General features: G+C 38.9%; 1 protein-coding gene across 3 annotated transcripts in view; it reads left to right on the top strand.

The window, feature by feature from the left end:
* cpeb3 (cytoplasmic polyadenylation element binding protein 3) overlaps positions 1 to 18,329 on the top strand; it is a 34,216-nt gene extending 15,887 nt beyond the window's left edge. For 2 of the 3 annotated variants that reach the window (XM_088422231.1, XM_088422232.1), the window contains exons 4-11: positions 393 to 449; positions 5,552 to 5,575; positions 7,241 to 7,408; positions 8,654 to 8,743; positions 13,952 to 14,070; positions 15,280 to 15,394; positions 16,055 to 16,236; positions 17,735 to 18,329. In XM_088422231.1, the coding sequence (XP_088278357.1) occupies positions 393 to 449; positions 5,552 to 5,575; positions 7,241 to 7,408; positions 8,654 to 8,743; positions 13,952 to 14,070; positions 15,280 to 15,394; positions 16,055 to 16,236; positions 17,735 to 17,962 (983 nt within the window). In that variant the 3' untranslated portion in view covers positions 17,963 to 18,329. The remainder of the gene's footprint in view (positions 1 to 392; positions 450 to 5,551; positions 5,576 to 7,240; positions 7,409 to 8,653; positions 8,744 to 13,951; positions 14,071 to 15,279; positions 15,395 to 16,054; positions 16,237 to 17,734) is intronic. The other variant, XM_088422233.1, reaches the window with a different exon arrangement.
* Positions 18,330 to 20,484: the final 2,155 nt, after the last annotated feature.

Below are 20,484 nucleotides of genomic sequence, written 5' to 3'. Positions count from 1 at the left end.
TTAATTATATTTATCAAAATGTTTTTCTTGCTGCTGACTGTATGGTTGGAATGACTCAGAACCAGAATGACAATGTCTCACACCATACCATTCCCCGTGAAGGCATTGACTGAAGGGGTTGCCTTTGTCACCGTAGCAGAATGAAAGCTCTGTTGATTTCCCAATCTTTTAGATCCCTTTGTTTTGTTTTTTCGTCTGCCTGTATACGTGTGTGCGCATATCAAAGATGTGATGAATAACAGCTTTATCATATTCACAGGATTTGTGTTCTTTCCATTTATGCTCTTTGATCACGTGTCCTTTTCTTATTGTCTGTGGTAGTAAGAGAATCAACCAAATGTCTACCAAGGTTCTCGCCATTTTTGTTCACGCTTTTTTTTTTTCCTTTCCAGGACGTATGGGCATTAACTTCCATCATCCTGGAGCCGAACACATAATGCCACTGAACAGTAAGTACCATTTCATTGAAATGTCTTGCTATAGGAGGAGTTATGTATTTGCTTATAAGAGGTATTTTGTGACATGTTTGCTTTTGACAAATAGTGTATTTCCTCATATAGAGTAGGTCCAAAGTAGTTGCAATGATCACTAGGCATCTTATTAGGGAAGGCATCTATTTGCGGTAGAGAGCTGTAATTAGTACAAATGCGTGTGTATCGGTGGAGTACGACAGTGGCGACCGTTGATGGGTTGACAGAGAATTGTTACTTAAGTGTTACAATGGGAATGGAATTTGTACCCGGGTCACATTAGTACTGACTGTTTGCATGGCCTGTTATTCCTGGTTCATGTAAATAATGTGATACGCTTAGAGGCGGGACTGTTTGTTTTCTGTATAAAAGGATGATCTACTTCTTTAGTTAAAAAAATATTATTTTGCCTATAATTGATTGGATGACAATTATTTTTTATGTACCAATAATACCTTTAAAAACTCTTGATGTCAACATAAAATGGCTTTAAAGATCTCAGCTTGCGAATTTCATGACCAAGAGATGAGCCATGGTTCGTTGTTACCCGAGCCTAGCGCGCATGGCATGTAATCTTTAGAACAACAATGGAAAAGTGTGTTTTAAAACAATTAATTGAACATGAAAATAATTTAGTTTTCATATTGATTCTTCACAATGTAAACTTTTTACTGTTGAAAATAGCTAAATAAGTGTACTGTTCCTTAAAGTTTCTGCATGTCCGATAGATTATAGGTGCATAAACTTAATCAATTTGGCCAAAACAGACAGGTGAAAATACTCTTCAACTTCTGGGCATTCAAGTCTGTCACATCATTTACATTGAAGCATATTTGATTATTTATATGTTATTAATTGAACAGTTTATTTTTATGCTTGTACTAATGACTTTGCTTATCTGAAGAATAAAAGCCTGTTTTTTATTCAGGACTTGGTGGTTGTGCATTCTAAATAGTAATGATACAGATTGGTAGGAAAACAAAAGTGCTTTAAAGAAATTATAATAAATGCAGGGAGTGATATATTAGAGCAGTGGTTATCAACTGGGGAACGTGAAGACACTTCAGGGTTTTCAAACAACTGAAAACACATTTTAAAGCCCATGTCCATCTGCATATTCATGTTGGGCATTGATAACAGGAAGAGTCCATTTTATTTTCTAATTAAGAGAAAATTAATTGGAATTGTACATGTGAGCAATGTAATTCGATAGTTTAAAAAATTAGAAAAAGGCCCCTCTAATCTGGGTGCAGATTAGAATGCTTCTATTGTTATTGAAATTGGGAAGGCCGCTCCAAGTGGTGCATATTAAATAAATGTGAACAATGAATAGAGTAGAATAGAATAGTTTCACTTAAGTGCAATCGTTATTTAGTTTTTCTGTGTGTTCTTGTTTTGTTGTTTTTGAGGGCTTTAATAGTCCCAGGACAAAGCTGTCCCTGAGTGTCTTTGTCAGGCTTTTATGAGTAGAAGTCCTGGGACTTTTCTGACACTTCCTATGGTAGTCCCAAAACACAGTGTCCAGTGCCACTAAACATTTGGAGCACCTGCTTCCCCTTTATTTGGGCTTGGGTTCCCTGACACCATAAACCAAGGATGAACCTTTTTGCACAGTTGACCTGTGAATAGCATCACTATAAATAGCCCCACATGTAAGACTAGAATCTCCTGGTGCTGGTCTACCAACATGCAGATAATCAACCAGATGAAGAGGTCAGGTTGCCATCTTCACCCTCATGCATCATCATTTTATCTTTGAGGTCCATCAGGGTTTCATACAGATCGCCTTCTAAAAATGCATGAATTGGTTTCCGATGGGTATAATACACAACTTTTGAGTCACTTGTCCAAACCATTCATGTAAGAAATAACGGCTAATAAAATTGAAACTTCTGGTCAGTATTCTATAGTGCCTTTGGACACAATATAATAATAATAACTTTTTTGACAACACTGCACCTTTCTCATGTTATTCGCTTCATAGTCACATATTCACAGAGAATCTGTCTGGGTTTGATTTTATCTTGTTGTGTCATGGGATTACATTAAGGGAAACCCAGATCTTCCAAAGATGTCACAACAAAAGTAGCTTCCGCCTCTTTGAAAGGTGCCGACAAGGAAGATTTGGTTTAACTTTATAGTTTCTTTTAGCACTTTCTTCTTCTTGTCACCATTAGCCTTTAGGCTCCAAGCTGTGAGAAGTTGTAAGTTGTAAGGTAAGAACCATCCCCAGATAGCCCTTGAAGTGTCAGTCTGCGAAATACTTAGTGGTGTGGCTCGCTTGACAGAGTAATAATGTCCATGGCTCACTTTACGTCATCACCTGAAAGATGTGCAAGTCATCACGACCAAAGAAATCACCCAACTTCATTTCGCTCCATGATCAAACTCCTAACACTGAGATGTAGTCTCAATCCATTATTTATCTCCATCTCCTTCATGGGATTGCACCCCGCGCTGTATTGTGTTTCCCCAGTTGCTAGGTGACTTTGTTACAGCCGAGGCTAGGGGAGAAAGGGCAAAACTACAGACAGCCTGCCCAGATTTTTGGGGATTGGAGAGTCAGATCTTTTTTTAATGAAAACGTTGTGAAGGAGAGGAGCCTCAGAGACAACATATTCCCTGAGAATAATCCCACAATGGCCCCCTTGTAATGCAAAGGTCCATATTTGTTTTTGAGGTAAGGAGCCAAAAGAGCTCTTTTTTTTCTCTTGCTGTTAGCATTTAGTGAGACATGTTGAACTTTTTTGTGTGCGTGAAGGAGGGTGCAGGCAAGATAAACAGTATTTTAATAATCCCATGAGAAAATCTTACCCCTGCCAGGGCTATGCGATACTATAAATCATCATCCACCCACTAACTCTCTCTGAAGAAAACTGTATTTTGCTCTTAAAGCGTGAGACGTCATCAGTAACACAAAACGTTACGCTTCAAGTGTTTTATTGGAGTAAAATGATATCTGTACAGGTCCAAGCGTAATTTGACGGAATCTGCCAGTTTGAATATCTTCTAAGCTTCTGTTTTTGTTTTTGAGAAAAGTGTGTACATTTATATTTGGATTTCCCTGTTGTTCTTCTCTTACTAGCCACTGTAACACAGAAATGAGCATTCTCTGTGAAACTAGCAACCCTCCACCAAACCAGTCCGTGGTACTGCGACCTGGACAGCAACATATGCTGAAAAGTCAGACAGGCTGGGTTCAGTATTATGGGAGAAAATTATACAGTACCATAGATACTGTGTCAAAATAAATCTCACAGTAGAGCTTGGGTAGTGTTGCTAAGAAGATAGTCTCGTATGTAGCATGTTTGCCACATTTAAATACTATGTACGTGGCTAGAGGTGATTGTTATTGGTAGAGCACTTTTCCCAAGGGGCATTGTTTTGATCATACTTATGTGAGCCACTCTTCTTCAACTAGAACATGAAACCTTTGTTGGAATGTCATAGATAAATTACATGACACATATACACATTAGGATAATGTTACTATTCATTTCAACTTTTGTAAAAAGTACGTCTACAGTGTGGTTAATCATTAAGTTTAAAGGTGTACATATTCATTTTCATCAAAAAAAGTTAATATTTTGGCTATAATTATATTGATAATTTCATTGTTTTACATGTAATACCTTCAAAAGCACATTTTGCCCCTTGCTGTCGCCTGAAAATGACATCAGATGTGCTCAGGTAACGTTCAGTTTGCCAACATTACATGATTGAATTCAGAAAACAGGGAAGCGCTCATTATTGGTCATTACCCAAGCTCTGAGCACATGTGATGTAATTTTGTGATGTTATTTAAAAGGGAAGTCAATCCCATTTTGTATTTATTTTTTTATTTTACAGTAACATGTTCCATGCAACCCCTGTGGTCTAAACTGTATTATTATTGATATTGCATTTGTGGAATATGAAATTATCAGTAAAATTCACGTTTGGATCCAATCTCGAGGAGTGGCCATTTTGTCACTTGCTGGCAACAAAATTGCATGGCAATTTGTTCAGGATTCAATAACAACCATTCAATGCTCAGCTTGTAAATTTCACATGAATAAACTCATAAAACAGGTGAGCCTTGATTGGTCCTTATCTGAGTCCTGCACAACATTGATGTCATTTTCAGTCGATAGCAATGGGCAAAATGGCCTCCCCTTGAGAACGATAGAAACAGGCGGATTGCTGCTTAACTCATATTCCACAAATGTAATAGTCTTCAGAATGATACGTTTAGACAAGTGCGAGTAAATAGAACATTATGCTAAAGAAGGTTTGGAGATTAACTCCCCAAGTTTTTAGTTGTACTGTATATTAAAAATGAAACTATCCAATCGTAGAAATAATGTTCACTTTTTATTGCAGAAATGGCAAAATAAGTAAAATATCCCTTTAATTTTTGCTTCATAACAAGAGTGTGACGGCCAATTATATATGTATATGTGGCCCAAGGACTATGTAATGCTCAGGTCTACTCTCGATGATAACAAGTTGTTAAAAGTAAAGGCTGTGGCTTTAACTTTCCATTGATTGAACATGAGCCTTGAGGCCACAGCCTGTCCATCTCTATTCCGCATGCCAGTCTCCTTCCACCCACTCTACATACCCTGTGGGAAGTTTCCACTCATCCACATGTTTCCATTCCTGACCAGAGCGCAAATTGTAATATTTCACCAAGGTCATGATAATGACTAACTAGGCCTCCTTTAAGTCATGTGTGTACTCTGCTTTATTGTCCCATTTGTGAATAAACTTGAAGATTAGCATAAATGTCAGCCATTGCTGGTTCATTAAGCTTCGATCCTAGTGTCTGTTATTGCGTGAGGCTACAAAATACGTCAGCCAGTTCCATGAAGAGGCTTGCGAAGGCAAGTGCAGCAGTTTGCATTCAGCAGCTTAAAAATCCTCTTCCTTTGGTTAAACAAGTTTAGGAATGGCCATTTGTGTTTTTACTGTTGTCTTTGTGATGTCCCTAGATTGGTGTTATTTCCGCAAAATGTCTTCGTATCTCCCCTACTCCTGTTAATGCCCTGACCCCCCTGTCTCTCATCTGTCTTTCTTTTCCTCACTTTCCCGACAAGCAGCCCGGAGCTTTGGCCGCAGAAGAGGTAATATGTAGCTCTTCCTTTCGGCTCCTGCTTGCTTTGCTCACATCAGTGCTGTATTCCCTTTGGAAAAAATGAGTAATTCTAATATCTGCAATTGGCTGGCAACCAGTTCAGGGTGTCCCCAGCCTGCTGCCCGAAGTCAGCTGGGATAGGCACAAGCAAGCCTGCCACCCTCGTGAGGCTATATTGATAAACCAGCAATGTCTGCACTATTTCCTTCTACATATCTATCATAACCATTATAATACACCTTATAACCCATTGCAATGGTATGAACATGCTTCTTTTCAACTACGGACGCAAAGTAGATAGATAATAAGTTGTTTGAAGTCACTATAGTGACCCTAGAAGCCATCCTATAGAGCAAGCAATTTTCATTACAGGAAATTAGCATTTTAGAGATAATGCATTAACGTACGAAATAGGTTTTGACCTGCCCTCAGATTGGCTGGCAACCAGTTCAGTGTGTATCCCATCTCTTGCACACAGTAAGCTGGGATTGGTTCCAGTTTATCTGTCACCCCGATGAGGACAAGCACTACAGAAAATGGATGGGCGTTTTAACCTGTCAGGCAGTGATTTATTTTGGTGTAATAGAGAAGAAACAATTCCATTTCCATCACGCTCTTTATGCCAGTCTTGGCACATCAGAATTGGATTCATCGTCATGGCCAAGTATTTTAAAAATACACAGAGAAACTGATTCCGTTAGTTGGACCAGGGCCGGCTCATCCATAAGGCAAGACGGGCAGTAAGGGTTCTTTGGACTATAGGGGGCACCATAATTCGGCTGAAAAGTCACCTTCAATATAAATCTATTTAAACAAAGAATTATTACTTGCTATTTGAAATCATCAACATTCCTGACCAATTTTGCACACTGTGCATTACCTGCTTTGAATTAACCCTTAGGTGCCTAATTTACTTGCTGTAAATTGCTCTAATTTTATAACATTTGCAATTTGGTATGTGAAAACAAGATGAATACCCCATAGCAAAATTTTACATTTTTAGTCAAAGTATTTCACATTAGAAGTCAGTTAGCGCATGTAAATACATTATTTAATGCAGCCAATTGCCAGTGACTGATATAAGGAATTAATCTTCTTGATGAACTGTCAATCTTTTGAAGAGTGAAATAAAAGATGAGAAAAAGTAAAGTAAAATTAGATGCCACACCCATGATATTCAACATCAATGAAATGATGAAAACATTTCATTTTACACTTTAAAATTGTGATGTTCTTAATAACTAAAGCTGTTCATAAAACTTCAACTTTTGCAAACATATCAAAATCACTGACAAAGGGGGGCACCAAAAAATACAAATTTCGCTTATGACCCCACACCTGCTAGGGCCGGTCCTCAGTTGGAGTCTCGCTAGTACTTTCACAATGAGCAACTCTTAGTTGTTGAGATTTGAGAAGGATCTCAGGAGATTCGTAGGGATCTCAAAGTGAAATCTGCACAACCAATGAGCAACTCGCAGGTTAACCTCACAATTTGAAATTGTTTTGACATACTTGGAACTTGGCGTGAGGGAAAAGGCGTCAAAAACCTTGAGGACGTCTGTCCCACTCCTACATTCATTCTGATCTGCTCTCTCGTGTTTTATCCCCCCATCGGTCCCTCTGCTCTTCTTCCTGCCTTCCCCCTCTTCGGTAGGTCGTTCCTACCTTTTTCCCTTTGAAGATGGTTTACTTGATGATGGCCACGGTGACCTCTCCTTGACCCCCGGCCTGCACTCGCCAACCCGCTGTCAGAACGGAGAGAGAATGGAGCGCTACTCCCGCAAGGTTTTTGTTGGAGGCCTACCTCCTGATATAGATGAAGGTAAATTGTTTATTATGCTACTTTTGAAGTAAATAAATCTTGCCGATGCCATTCAAAATTAGTGTACTGAACTTATCATACTTTCACATTTTTAAAATGTACACTTTATAAACAACCGTTCAAAAATAACCCAACTATGTGGTTCAACTTAACAGAACATTCTGTGTTGTTTTGTGTAAAATAACTAGTGGGGTCAGATTAATTAAGGTCAATTATTTACAGTCATAGTTAAATTGTTGTTTTTTTTTAATTGTGTTAAACGAATTTTAAATCCCTAACTATCTGCTTTCTGTTTGTTATTTAGTTAAATTTGAATACATCATGCTTTCTTGTGTTTGAGTTGTTGGGGGTTAGAAAACAAAGGTCATTCATAACCTGAAGCGGACACTGATCGTCATTGCTTTTGACATAACATGATAGGCTCCATTCTTTGTGTGGTTTGCTTATAAAAGCAGCTCAAGTTTAGCCTACCACATAAATGTGAAGCACCCAGCTGTGACTGCAGCTACAGCTAACGATAGTAACAAGGACATTAATTTAGTCAGCCTTAGAAAAGCTCTTTGCCAAGCTAACTCGAGACCACTCTCATTTGAGCAAGTCTGCGATAGACAAAATGGACGATGTTTTTTTTTTTTTAATGGGTTTCTTTCTAAATATTTGGGGATTGAAATAGAAAAGACTCCACATATGCCCTGATGGTTGAAATAAAAGGTTGCAGCCTGTACTTGGGACTATAGTGTCTAAAATACAGCAGAAGGTCAATGGTTATAACTGTATCTTTTAACGTTTGTCAAAGATAATGGATGACTGAAGCCACTGTTTTGTTGTTTATCTTTTGATCTGCCGCAACAACACAACATCTCTATATCAATTCAAAATGAAAACTCTCATGAAGGGGTTTTCTAAGATTTTTTAGGTGAGATAAAAAAAGATTAATTAGATGAAATGCTACATATTTTAAATAATCCCTCAATTTTTAAATCTCTCGACAGCACTAAAAAGAATCCAATTTCTGAGGTTGTCTTGTTCAAAATGACAAATTTTAGGGAGTGCCTTAGTGCAATTCAACCCAGAAAGTTTGGTGAAATTGACCCAAATAGTGGCTATTTTACGTTGATTGTGGCTGTCCATCCAAATATTGAAGAAAATATGGCATGCTGTACTTTGTCTTGTGGTAATGTATATTAGTCATTACGCATGAGCGCAACAATTACTGCCCTCCCCTCTTTTTCATTATTTCAACAGATGAGATCACCAACAGTTTCCGTCGCTATGGACACCTGGTAGTCGACTGGCCCCACAAAGCCGAGAGCAAATCCTACTTCCCGCCTAAAGGTAACATTAGTTTGTCCAAACAAAAGCTGTATTTTCCCACCTGACATCAAAGACTACACCAATAAATAATGTATCACCTTGGATGTTTTTCACCACCACAGGGTTCCTAAACTGTTCCATGTGACCCAGAAATCATAGCTCATACTGAGAAAGCATCACGTTGTCTGTTCATCTGTGTAGCCCAGCCGCAGTAATCGTAACACCATAAAATTTCACCCTCTTGGCTGTTTATTGGAACATTATCTTAGGCAGGTCAATGTTTTCCTCAACAACCTGGAGGGTAGCTTTTGCAGGAAGGAAGGAATGAGAGTAGCAACGTCATCTTCATCAAGCCCTCTGGCCCAGGAGCTGTTGTTTGTCATATTAGGGAAACTATTAACTAGCATTCCCCATACACATAGTAATACCCCACATCTAGAGGACCTCTTTCCCGCACCTGTTTCACAACATTGTTATTTTGCTGCATTGGGTAGATTCCTTGTCAAAATGGTTGCTTCTGCTAACGTTACACCCAGCAGCAAAAATATGATAATCTTTGAGAGGAATTAGCTTGCAACAGCGGAGGAATGGTGCCAATGTAAAGGAGTGGAGTCTGTTAGTTTGTCGTATCTTTTTTTTTAAACCGTATTCACCATTTGGGAATTGTTGTTTCCAAAGAGTTTTTTTTCAGTCTGTTGTGCTGGGATGCAGCACTATCTTGTAACAGTGGACACGGAACAATTTAAGTGGTAAATGCATTTACACTTACTGTATGTTGTATAGCAATGTTCCACGCTAGGTACTCAAAGCGTTTTACACTGATACCTTGATTAATGTATATACACAGCATCAGGAGCAACTAGGGGTTCAGTGTCTTGCTCAAGGACACTTCGATATGGTCACAATGGTCGGGGGATCGAACACACAACCTCTCAGTTGGGAAACAATGAGTCTACCACTGAACCATGCTGCCTCAACATAAAAAGCATGGATCACTTAATTATCACTTGTCGGTTTTACTAATTGCTCATGAGTGTTTTTAGAATATTCTTTTTGTTTTGGTTTTACAACCAATTGTTGTCTTTGATCTTGTCAGCTGTGTGCCCGCTTGCTACAGTAACCTGTTTGTTATCAGCCAGACAGGAAAATAGAGGAGCAAGTATTTTTAGTCGAGCACCAGTGGAGACCAATTGCAAATTGAACGTCACTTCGTGCATGTTGATTATGTGAACCGGTTATTTTTCTTCTAACGTTCTGTGAATGCTTCTGATATTCTATAAATAATTCTCTGGCATGAAAAAAAATATATATCATGGCACAAGTGCAGGCCAGCCTTCAGTTCTCAGACGTCTGTGATGTCATGGCAACCACAATGAAGTCCGGTCCCTAAGGTGATGTCAGGTACCTCCGCCCTATATCACCAAGCGTAGTCATCACGGTCGATGCTGCAAATGTTAAGGAGCTATTTTGGTCTGTGACTGGGCTTTAAATCAGAAGGCAAAATCGTGTGAACACTCGCTTTCAGTGTGTAAAAATGGCATAATTCTTAGCAAAATCATACTTCTGCACAATGTAATCCACTACAGCCATATCTTAATGCCATCTTTTGATGAACACAAACACAATTAAGGTGGTTGTCTCAGTTTTTTGGCATGGTAATAAAAATGTATGAACTGACAAACCTAAAAGTTACTGTATTGAGGGCTTTGAAAAGACTAAAAGGTTGCAAACCTCTTATGTGTCATTTCAGATTTTGAGGACAACTTAGGTTTCAACATTTTTGGAAAACTTAACCATTTATTTTGTTTTCGGGAAAGTATCATGCAACACTGTTGAAGTGTGTAGTTATCAGTGTGAGCTTTTGTTTCATTGAATGACAACATTTGTTCCTTATTTCACCGTTTGAGTTGGTGACATATAAGCATATAAAAGCATTTAAAAGTACTTTAGTAACCTGGTGACATAAAAGCATATAAAAGCACTTTAGTAACCTGAAGATAGAAAGATGCATTAAAGTTTAGCCTATTTACCTTCATTCTGTAACGTTTTCATTATTCCCCTTTGTAGGTTTCTTTGTTTGTTTGGTGTCAATGGTAGTGATTTGGGTGACATTCACGTCCACCCCGGTGAAAATGAATCTTTGATGTCTATCTCCATCAATGGCAATGAGTGACTTAACATATTCACTCCCAGCCCTGTAAAAATGGATCTTTGACATCTATTGTCATCAATTGGACTGGACGAGTTAACTTATCCTGTGCCAGCCCAGTAAAAATTGATCTTCATCTATTCGTCAATGTCGGTGAATGAGTTAACATATTCCCTACAAGCCCAGTAAAGATGGGTCTTTGACATCTTTTGCTGTTCATGGCAGTGAACAAATGAACTTATTCTCTGCCAGACGAGTAAAAAAATGATCTTTGACCTCTTTTGCCATCCATGGCAGTGAACAAGTTACCATATTCTACTGTATTCTTTGCCAACCGAGTAAAAATTGATCTTGTACGGCTATACTTCTCAATGGCAGTCAGTTGAGTTCACTTATTCACCACTTTTTGTCAGCCCAGTAAGAATGGATCTTTGACACCAATAGCAATCAATGGCAGTGAATTCATTAGTTTACTCAGAGCCAGCACAGTAAAAATGGATCTTTTTCGTCTATTGCCGTCAATGGCAGTGAGTGAGTTAAATTTTTCTAGTCCCTGTTTTGATTAACAACCAGGCTCCTCTAAGTTAAACCATCCTTTCCTGTTTTGACAAAGTTGGCCCTTATTTCAGGAAGGTTATTGTTTGAGCTACAATAAGGCACGAGGGACTCTGACTGTAAACAATAATCTTTAGGGTGGAAAATGATGCTGCGGCCACAACCCTGCCCCCCACCTCTCTGGTCATATAAATCTGCAGCACAAGCTACTGCAGATGTGTGTTCTCGGTTTCTGGTATTCAGTACTGTACAGTGCTTTGCTTTGCAAAGACCAAGAGATCTTTGTAAATCAAAGTAATCCTCAAAAAATATGTAAGGTGCAGAGATCTAATTATGGTAATAGACCAACCAACATGGGTAGCTAGGCAGGGGGCATACTGAGACTTTTGGAAGGGCGGGTGCTCAAAGTTAAAAAGTAGGGGCAGGGAGCGTTTTTTTTCACGTGAAAATAATAAAGCAAAACGTACTAATCTGTGGCTATTTATTATGCATTTTTAGCTTTCTCTGGACAGTAGAGTGCATCCGTTAAATCCACTTCAAGGCCACACATTAGCATTTTATGTTCGTTATACCTCGATTGCGGTCACAAAAAAAAAGAAAAAAAAAAACAATACCAGGTGCTATGCTATTGCTTTTCTACCTTTTCTCACTTACCCACTTCCCTCCCATGAGTCACTCGTCTGCCCTCCATTCTTGGCTCTTTTGCCCGGGGTCAAGGAACATTTTGTTCCCTCTTGAGGAAGATTGTGAGCTACTGGCCAGCTCTGCCATTTCACGCCCTGCGTTTTTTTCCTAATTGGTTAAGACTGCACTTCTTTTGCTTTGCTGAGATGGGATGTCCAACAGCTCTTTATGGCAATCCCATTTTATATTGTATAATGCTCCCCAGATTGATGAGAAATTATGATGACAACTCCCAACCTCAAATCATCTTAAAGTCCAAGTCCATGTCCTTTCATTTGAATACCAATCACTGCTTGGGGTAAAAGACGACAAGCACAACTCCTGCCTGACACACAAATAGTGAAATAGTCCCTTTCAGTGCTGTAGCAATCTTAGTGTGGCTGCCACTTCTTTCCCTTTTTGTTTTTGCCGGCAGCACATGCTCACGCCTCGATACACGCTAGAGTGTATACACTTGAATGAATTGGCTGCCTCAGTTGTGTGCGTTTCAAGGTTTTTGAAAGTAAAACACTTTGAAACACTTTTTGGGGGGAATGCGGTTAATGCAGTCAAATTTGTTGTTCTGGGACACAGATTGATTTATCTTTATGAAACATTTTTCATCAATAAACTGGGGGGAAAAAAGTGTTACATCCATCATCCATTTTCTATAGCTGACTCGAGGATAAGCTTGTAAGAATGAATGGATGAATGGACGGACAGACAGATGGACGAACTAACTCACTGAATTACGTACTCATTTATATACTTACTTGAATCATGATCCTCAAAGCTCATGTCCTTATTTGAGGAGACCGCTCTAAAAGTCATCGCAAAACATCTTAAGTGTTCGTAAATATTAGTTATTTCTGCGCCTTAATAATCCAAAACCTTCTTTGTGTTGTTGAATGAGTGTAGCATGCTTGAGCTGATCTTTCCTCATGCGTAATGGTGCTGACCTCGGGGAAACGTCAGGCTCCCAGTGCTAAATAATTCAATGGCATGGAGTGACTGACTGATTTTCCTTTTCTTTTTGCCTCTAAGACATCACTGAACTATATCTGGCTCCCTTTCAAATACAGTAGAACTCCTCTACAACAAAATCATGTTTGCAGCCGGAAATTTTTCACAACCTGGGAATTTACACTATCGCAAATCTATGTCTAGGATGTAAATATAAAAAAAAAATTGTTGTGCAATCCACAATCTGACTGAAGTTAAAAACAAACCATCCAACAAAATAAAAAAGGAAAAAGAAATAAATTGCCAAATCTATAATTTTGTAGTTCATTGTCAGACTTCTATCAATTTTTCGCATCTTTCATCCATCTTTCATTTTTTTTACTTTTATCCTGTCTTCAAATGTTAAGCGTGCTTTATGCTTGATGCGTCCGCGATCTCCGCACGACTCCACTTGTCAAAATGACGTTTTTTGGCAACCACGCCCCTCCGTGCGGAATCCACGCGGACCAGATACTCCACAATGCGTATTTTCCGGCCTTTCTTCACGAGTGGAAAACATGGCAGACGAACATGGCAGGTGAACTAAGTTCACCGGTACAAACACCTTTATGATTCGTCTGAAAAGGAATACCGTGGCCTAAATACCGTAAACAATTCCTGGCGAGCACCACATTGAGAAGAGATGAAGAGTCTGTTTAAAAATGCTTGAAAGAATTTAGATCATTTGTATGCTGTAGACTCCATTTACTGCCATCTATATATGGGATGATTTTTTAAAGCATTTTTTAGTGTTAATAATGCCAAGGATCAGCTAAATTTATCATGATCGTGATTAAAGTTCGATTAATTGTGCAGTCCTCGTTTTGACTCTTATGCAAAAGATTGTCATAATTTCCCAGGTTATGCCTTCCTGCTGTTCCAAGAAGAGACCTCTGTTCAGGCCCTGATTGATGCCTGTATCGAGGAGGACGGCAAGCTCTACCTGTGTGTGTCCAGTCCTACCATCAAAGACAAGCCGGTGAGATGAGGCACAAAGCTTTTATTTTTTATCTTCTTACAGTAAATGCTTTGTGAAAAAGCACTAATTTACTGCAGCTATATTGTGGCCCCCATGTATTTATGGATTATAATTTGCCCTATTGGCCAACGTGCATGCACCAATAGAGTTATATTAGTAATGTGTGTTTTCTGTTGAATACAATTATTCATAGTAAAAACTTGTTTTTTGGGGACTCAAACAGACTTAAAGTTGTTCTACTCATTTCAATGGGGAAACATGTTTCTTTTTTTTTTTTTATTGTCTGACGATTTTGGCCAGAAAAAAAATACTGATCATCAATAACCAATCATTTAATTTACAAATGTAGAATGAATGAAATAAAATGTCTTTCCTCCCAATGGATTTCAATAGTCGTCAATTATATGCCTGGTTTGACTATTCACTATTCTATATATATATATATATATATATATATATATATATATATATATATATATATATATATCACTCAAATATCGGCCATTCCAAAACTCAGTGCAGTTAAAAACTGAAGGATGAAATTGTTGCCTCTGACAGGTTGGCTTCTCAAGTTGCCATCTGAGAAGGATCACACCGTGAGAAACCTTTGGGCCAAAGGATCAGATCATGTTTTTTTTTTTTTTTTTTTAAACACATTAAAGCTTAACTCTTTCTAGCATTTTCCACATCTAAATGTCCATATGAACCAATTTTAAAGTAAAAATGATCTTTCATGCTTTGGTCTCCTCACTTTTTGACTATTACAAATTTCTTGTCACCTTTTGACAAAACTTGGCTGTCACAAGTTACTTGAGAATATGATTTGGTCTAGAGCCCATAGGTTTAACCACATGACTGTTGTCCTATCGTCATTGCACTGGCTTGTTGCTTATTGTAGGATTCAGAACAAAATTTTAACAGTCACTTATATATCTCATATCTCAGACCCCACTTCCTCTGCCCCATTGTTATTTGTTTTGTTGTAATATAGCTCCCTGCAGTGTGCTGACGGCATTTTACTAACTGCCCCTCACTCAAGGTGATAAAGCCTTGCAGTCTGTTTCTCCCAAATACACTATATACAGTGAATTTTGAGGTACTTAACACAGAATAATCCATCTGGAAAATCTTTTGCAGACTTTGAACAGAAGAGAGGAATTGGGTGTCAATTTTGACATCAGTTTTCTCTGCTTTCTTCCCTCCCCAAAGGTCCAGATCCGTCCATGGAACCTAAGTGACAGTGACTTTGTCATGGATGGCTCCCAGCCTTTGGACCCTCGCAAGACCATCTTTGTAGGAGGAGTGCCCCGGCCTCTGCGTGCAGGTAGCTGCTATACCTAATGGCCTCCAAAGTTTCTAAAATGGCTTTCCGATACATATGTCCATTTTATTCGACCCACAGATCTGTCATAAAATTAATGTCTAAACCTGTAGCCCTGTTTACCAGTGCATAACATACATGCTAGATGTAATTTCACATTCACACACCAGAGGGCAGCAGCATTCTGTCCAGTATGTGATTTTTTTTTTTTAACCTATTTCATTGTTATTGAATTTAAACGTTCATGGCACATTTAGTAATCGCCAGTGGTTATATTTCATATATGAAATGTAAGTTTCACTGCTAAATACTGTTACTTATTTAACTGTTTTGAATCAGATTTATTCGCCATTGTTATATAATGTTTCTAATGAACCCAAAGACATAATGAAGAAGAATACGAAAGGCAGTGATTTGCTTAAATGCGTTTCGATTAATAGGTGTTCCATGTAAAAAAAAAAATAGAATGTCTGACCAAAATTTACAATGGTCAGCCACCCACATTTTCACCTCACCCAAATCTGGCTCTCTTTGCAAAATGTTTGAACACCCCTGGAGTAGTATATATGAAGGTTTGTAATTATCATGAGTTTGTTATGTACAATTCCGAGAAATATTCTTAAGAATTTTCCAACAATCATCCGTCTCTTTCTCTCGCTGCAGTGGAGCTGGCTATGATCATGGATCGGCTGTACGGAGGCGTTTGCTACGCGGGCATCGACACCGATCCGGAGCTCAAATACCCAAAAGGGGCGGGCCGTGTGGCTTTCTCCAACCAGCAGAGCTACATTGCCGCCATCAGTGCTCGCTTTGTTCAGCTGCAACACAATGACATCGACAAAAGGGTGAGTAAGTTCACGTTGCCCGTCTCTATATATTCAAAGGAAGCATGTTAACCACAACCTACGTGATCATCACAACATTCATTATGGTGGAGGGAGGCTCGCTTGGGCTGTCTCATCACCGCGAGCCAGCACGTGTTTTCAGTTGCAGACACACACGATTGGTTTAATTATAGTTCATCCCTATAGATGTAGACCCACCCGAGCTCTACTGTAGGGTGCTTTTGTGAGGAACGCTAACCAATAGCACATGCATAGATTGTGACCGAACAAGACTGGTTGTCAGCCAGAACACTGAGCCTCTTTAGGGCGGGGGCCCTCACTGTCCCCACCTATTTTGTGTGGACAATAGCAGACAGCTAAGACACAACTTTGAGTGTAACTCACTGCTTATTCCCTCTAAATCTTAGTTCTTTCGGCAAACCATGATGTTTTGAGTAATTCTATGCTTCAACGTTGAGGGAATATTTTGGTGACTGTGCCCCAGTAAACAAAGCAAAGTCGATTAAGGGTCAACTCATCCTGGGTAAGTAGTCATATTGCAGCGCCCAAGTTTGCGCCAACTACGGCATCACAGAGTGATGACCGACAGGCGGCTATGGGAATCATGACTGTACTGGCCAAAAATAACATTTGCCTCAAGAAACATTCACAATCACAAAGAAACCTCGCACACTCAATCAAAATCCCTCTCACTCAACCAAGAAGACAAAACTAAATCACATCCATAACAAAAGCCTCTCTTTCACCCAAATCAATAACCATCGCTCACCTGACAAAACCTCTACTGTTCATTTACAAGCCTTTAACTCTCACTCCAAAACTCACACTCATTACACAAAAAGAATAAAACACTCTAATACACACAGTCACACACCGAAATAACTCTCACACAGCACAAAAACACTTAACCACACCAGAAAGCACACACAGCAAAACATCTCCAGCACTATCACACATAAATTCTCACACATACAAATAAAACTACACTGTGAACAAGATCTTCTGATACTCACTTACTTACTTACTTACTCACTTACAACTTACTTACTCACACCACATGCACCAATAAACTCACATCCACAGCAAAACCGTTCACACATAGTCATACTTACCAAAAAAACTAACATAACAAAACCTATCCACGCTGATAAAACAAAATTATCACAATAACAAAAAATCTTAGAAATCCTCTCACGCCCTAAAATAAAATTTAACATATAAAAAAATCATCTCTCTTTGCCTTAAAAGCCGCTCATGTCACCAAGACAAAAATCTCATCCAAAGAACTCTCTCACGTGTAACAAAAATACCTCGTTTTCTTTTCCAATATTCATATTTCATAGTTAAAATGAAAAGTTTGCATTCATGCCTGCAAGACGCCGTCACCATAGCGACTATGCCCTCATTTCTTTCCGCGGTCGGTGATAGAAGAAAGAAAAATCCAAATTACCCAACGGCACCTTTATGAATGATTGTTTCGTTTGGATCTTCCTTTCAGGTGGAGGTGAAGCCGTATGTGCTTGACGATCAGATGTGTGATGAGTGTCAGGGGGCCCGCTGCGGGGGGAAGTTTGCCCCCTTCTTCTGTGCCAACGTCACATGTCTGCAGTACTACTGCGAGTACTGCTGGGCCAGCATCCACTCGCGGGCCGGCCGAGAGTTCCACAAGCCGCTCGTGAAGGAGGGAGGCGACCGCCCGCGCCACGTGTCGTTCCGCTGGAGCTGAGTAGTGTGTCTGCCCGACCTTGCGCTCTCCAGATACATACACACACAAAATAGCCCCTCCACCCATAAGCTAATCATGAGAAATAACGCAAAGCATCCCACCTTCACACGCTCCAGCCCAACTTTTTGTCACATGTCTGATGAAACGATGCGAGAAGTGAAAATTTCAAATTTGCACTTTAGCACACCACTTCACACACGTTGGATGTAACTTGACTACTCTCATTTCACTCTTTGAGCTCCTGCTGAACTCCCTCCATGACGATAGAGGTGGATCCTTATGAATATTTAAAAAAATATATTAATTTAGTTTTGTACCTGTCTATACGTATAGATTATTTTAATTTAAAGCGCACGCACTTATTTTCAAAGGGTATATATATATATATATATATATATATATATATATATATATATATATATATATATGTATCCATCAATACATATTAATATACATTACATACACATACTGTATATATGTATATATACGCATATACAGTATAGTCATAAGTACACTATATACAGTATAGGCCCCAAGAGAAAATCAGTCAGCAAAAGCAGTTAAACAAGTGCACTCAGAAACTGGGTGGAATAAAAAAAACAAATGGGGGGAGGGGGCGGGGGGTGTAATGCCCCAAAATAATAACGTATAACACAGTTATAATTATACGCGCAAACAGATTAGTAATAATTTCTATGTCTTTAGTTTTTTGTAAAGTTACATTTTCTTAGCATTTTCTAAATGTAATGCTGTAACGGCTTTGCTGCTAAATCGGTGATATGATCAAATACCAGAAGTACACACACTTTGCGTGCAAGAGAAAACTAGTTCTGGAAAAATGGAGCCTCATGAAGCTCTTGTGATATATTTTAGGTCCTCAAGGTGGCACTCTTGCTTTAAAGATGCAGCGGAGATGCAATTAAATTCCATTGCACTATCCTTTATCTCCGAACTAAGAGTAGCATTTAAAAGAGTAAAAAAAACTATTGCAAGTGCTTCATTTTCCCATCACCGGAGAAGACATCCGCAGGCGCTACCAACACAATGATGGCTGCCATTAAAGCGCGAGTTGATTTCAGGCGGCTGCAAGCAATCGACTTTTTAATATTTACCCATGATTGCACAACAATACAGATTCATCGAGAGGCAGTTAAGAGTAGATGCACGCTGAAATATCACAAATCCGATGAGGTGTAAAATAATAACCAACTCTCGATAGGTGAAGTACTATTATGGCAGTGATTGTTGTTATAATCGTGCAATTTTTATACCGTAACTAGTTAGGTCAGTGTATGCCTAGAACTGTGATTCGCTTTAGCTGTCGTTTATCTTCGACATAGTGATGTCTCACATGACCTCTGTCGTATACACGTGTGCATCTCTCTCTCTCTCACACACAAACACGCACGCATACATACATTTAAGAGCTGCTCTTTCCAACGAAAAGGAAAATGAGTGTTGGATCATTTGTATACGTCCCAAAGAAATTGAGACCGTTGGCTAACAGCCTAGCATGCTGATGTCCTGCTTTCCTCAAGGAGGCGCTGTATGTAGTGGTGGCAGTGATAAGGAAGAACATAAACAAAGCTACTGGAGGGTTGACAAATGGCACATGTTCTCTTCACACGGTAGAATAATATAGAGATGTGCAAATTAGGGGGTACCTTAATGACCCCCCTTTATTTTGTCCTGCAAAGCTTGAAGTAACCGACCTGCTAACAATCTCTTTGCGTTTTGTATAAAAAGGTTATGGAGCGCAGTGATGGCAGATGACACTGGTTTTATAGCTGTTTTGTGGGCAATCCATAGTGGCTTAGCCTTCCAAGGTTTTGGCAAGGTCACGCATGTTCACTTTTTATTTTTGTTGGGGTTTGATTGTGCCATGCCCCGAATCCCATCTCCACTTCTAGTCACAAAACTGTTTGTTGTTGTTGTTTGCCTTTGTTTGTTTTGTGTTGTCCGTTTAAAGTAAAAATAAGCAGAAGATATATTTTTTATGGCGGAAAGAAGATGAAAAGAATCTAGAGGCTAACCACGATTCTTGTGTATCCCTGTAGAAGTGAATTGTGGGTGTTTTTGTGATACCTTTTTTTTTTCCCCCACCAAGGCAGGTTTTTCTTTTCATGTGTTTTTTTTTTTTCGCTAGCTGTTTGGTATGCACTACTCTTTATACTGTTTGAGTCCGCAGTTGTTTTTGTTAAAAGACAACAAAAAAGATGACAAAGCTTGCTTTCTGACTGACAAAATCTTTTGCAATACCTCAATTTTGAAATATTATAGGAGAGAAACTGCTATTTTCTAAGTTTGTTCGATGAAAAAAATATATATTAATTTAATTCAAGAGAAATTATTTAACAGATGTTTTTTATTTGCTTATTTGATTTTATGTTCAAACATTTTTAAATGGTGACAATTGAAGGAGGTAAACTTTAGAACTAATATAATGTTGGGTTCGTGTGAGAATATAGCCTAGTTTGTTAGCGGTCGTGTCACAGATATCAAGTGAAAAAACTATTTTGTCC

Source organism: Hippichthys cyanospilos, chromosome 8, assembly GCF_059441005.1.
Source record: "Hippichthys cyanospilos isolate Australia breed blue-spotted pipefish chromosome 8, RoL_Hcya_1.0, whole genome shotgun sequence".
NCBI lineage: Eukaryota > Metazoa > Chordata > Actinopteri > Syngnathiformes > Syngnathidae > Hippichthys > Hippichthys cyanospilos.
This window is presented reverse-complemented; position numbering and strand designations above follow the sequence as displayed.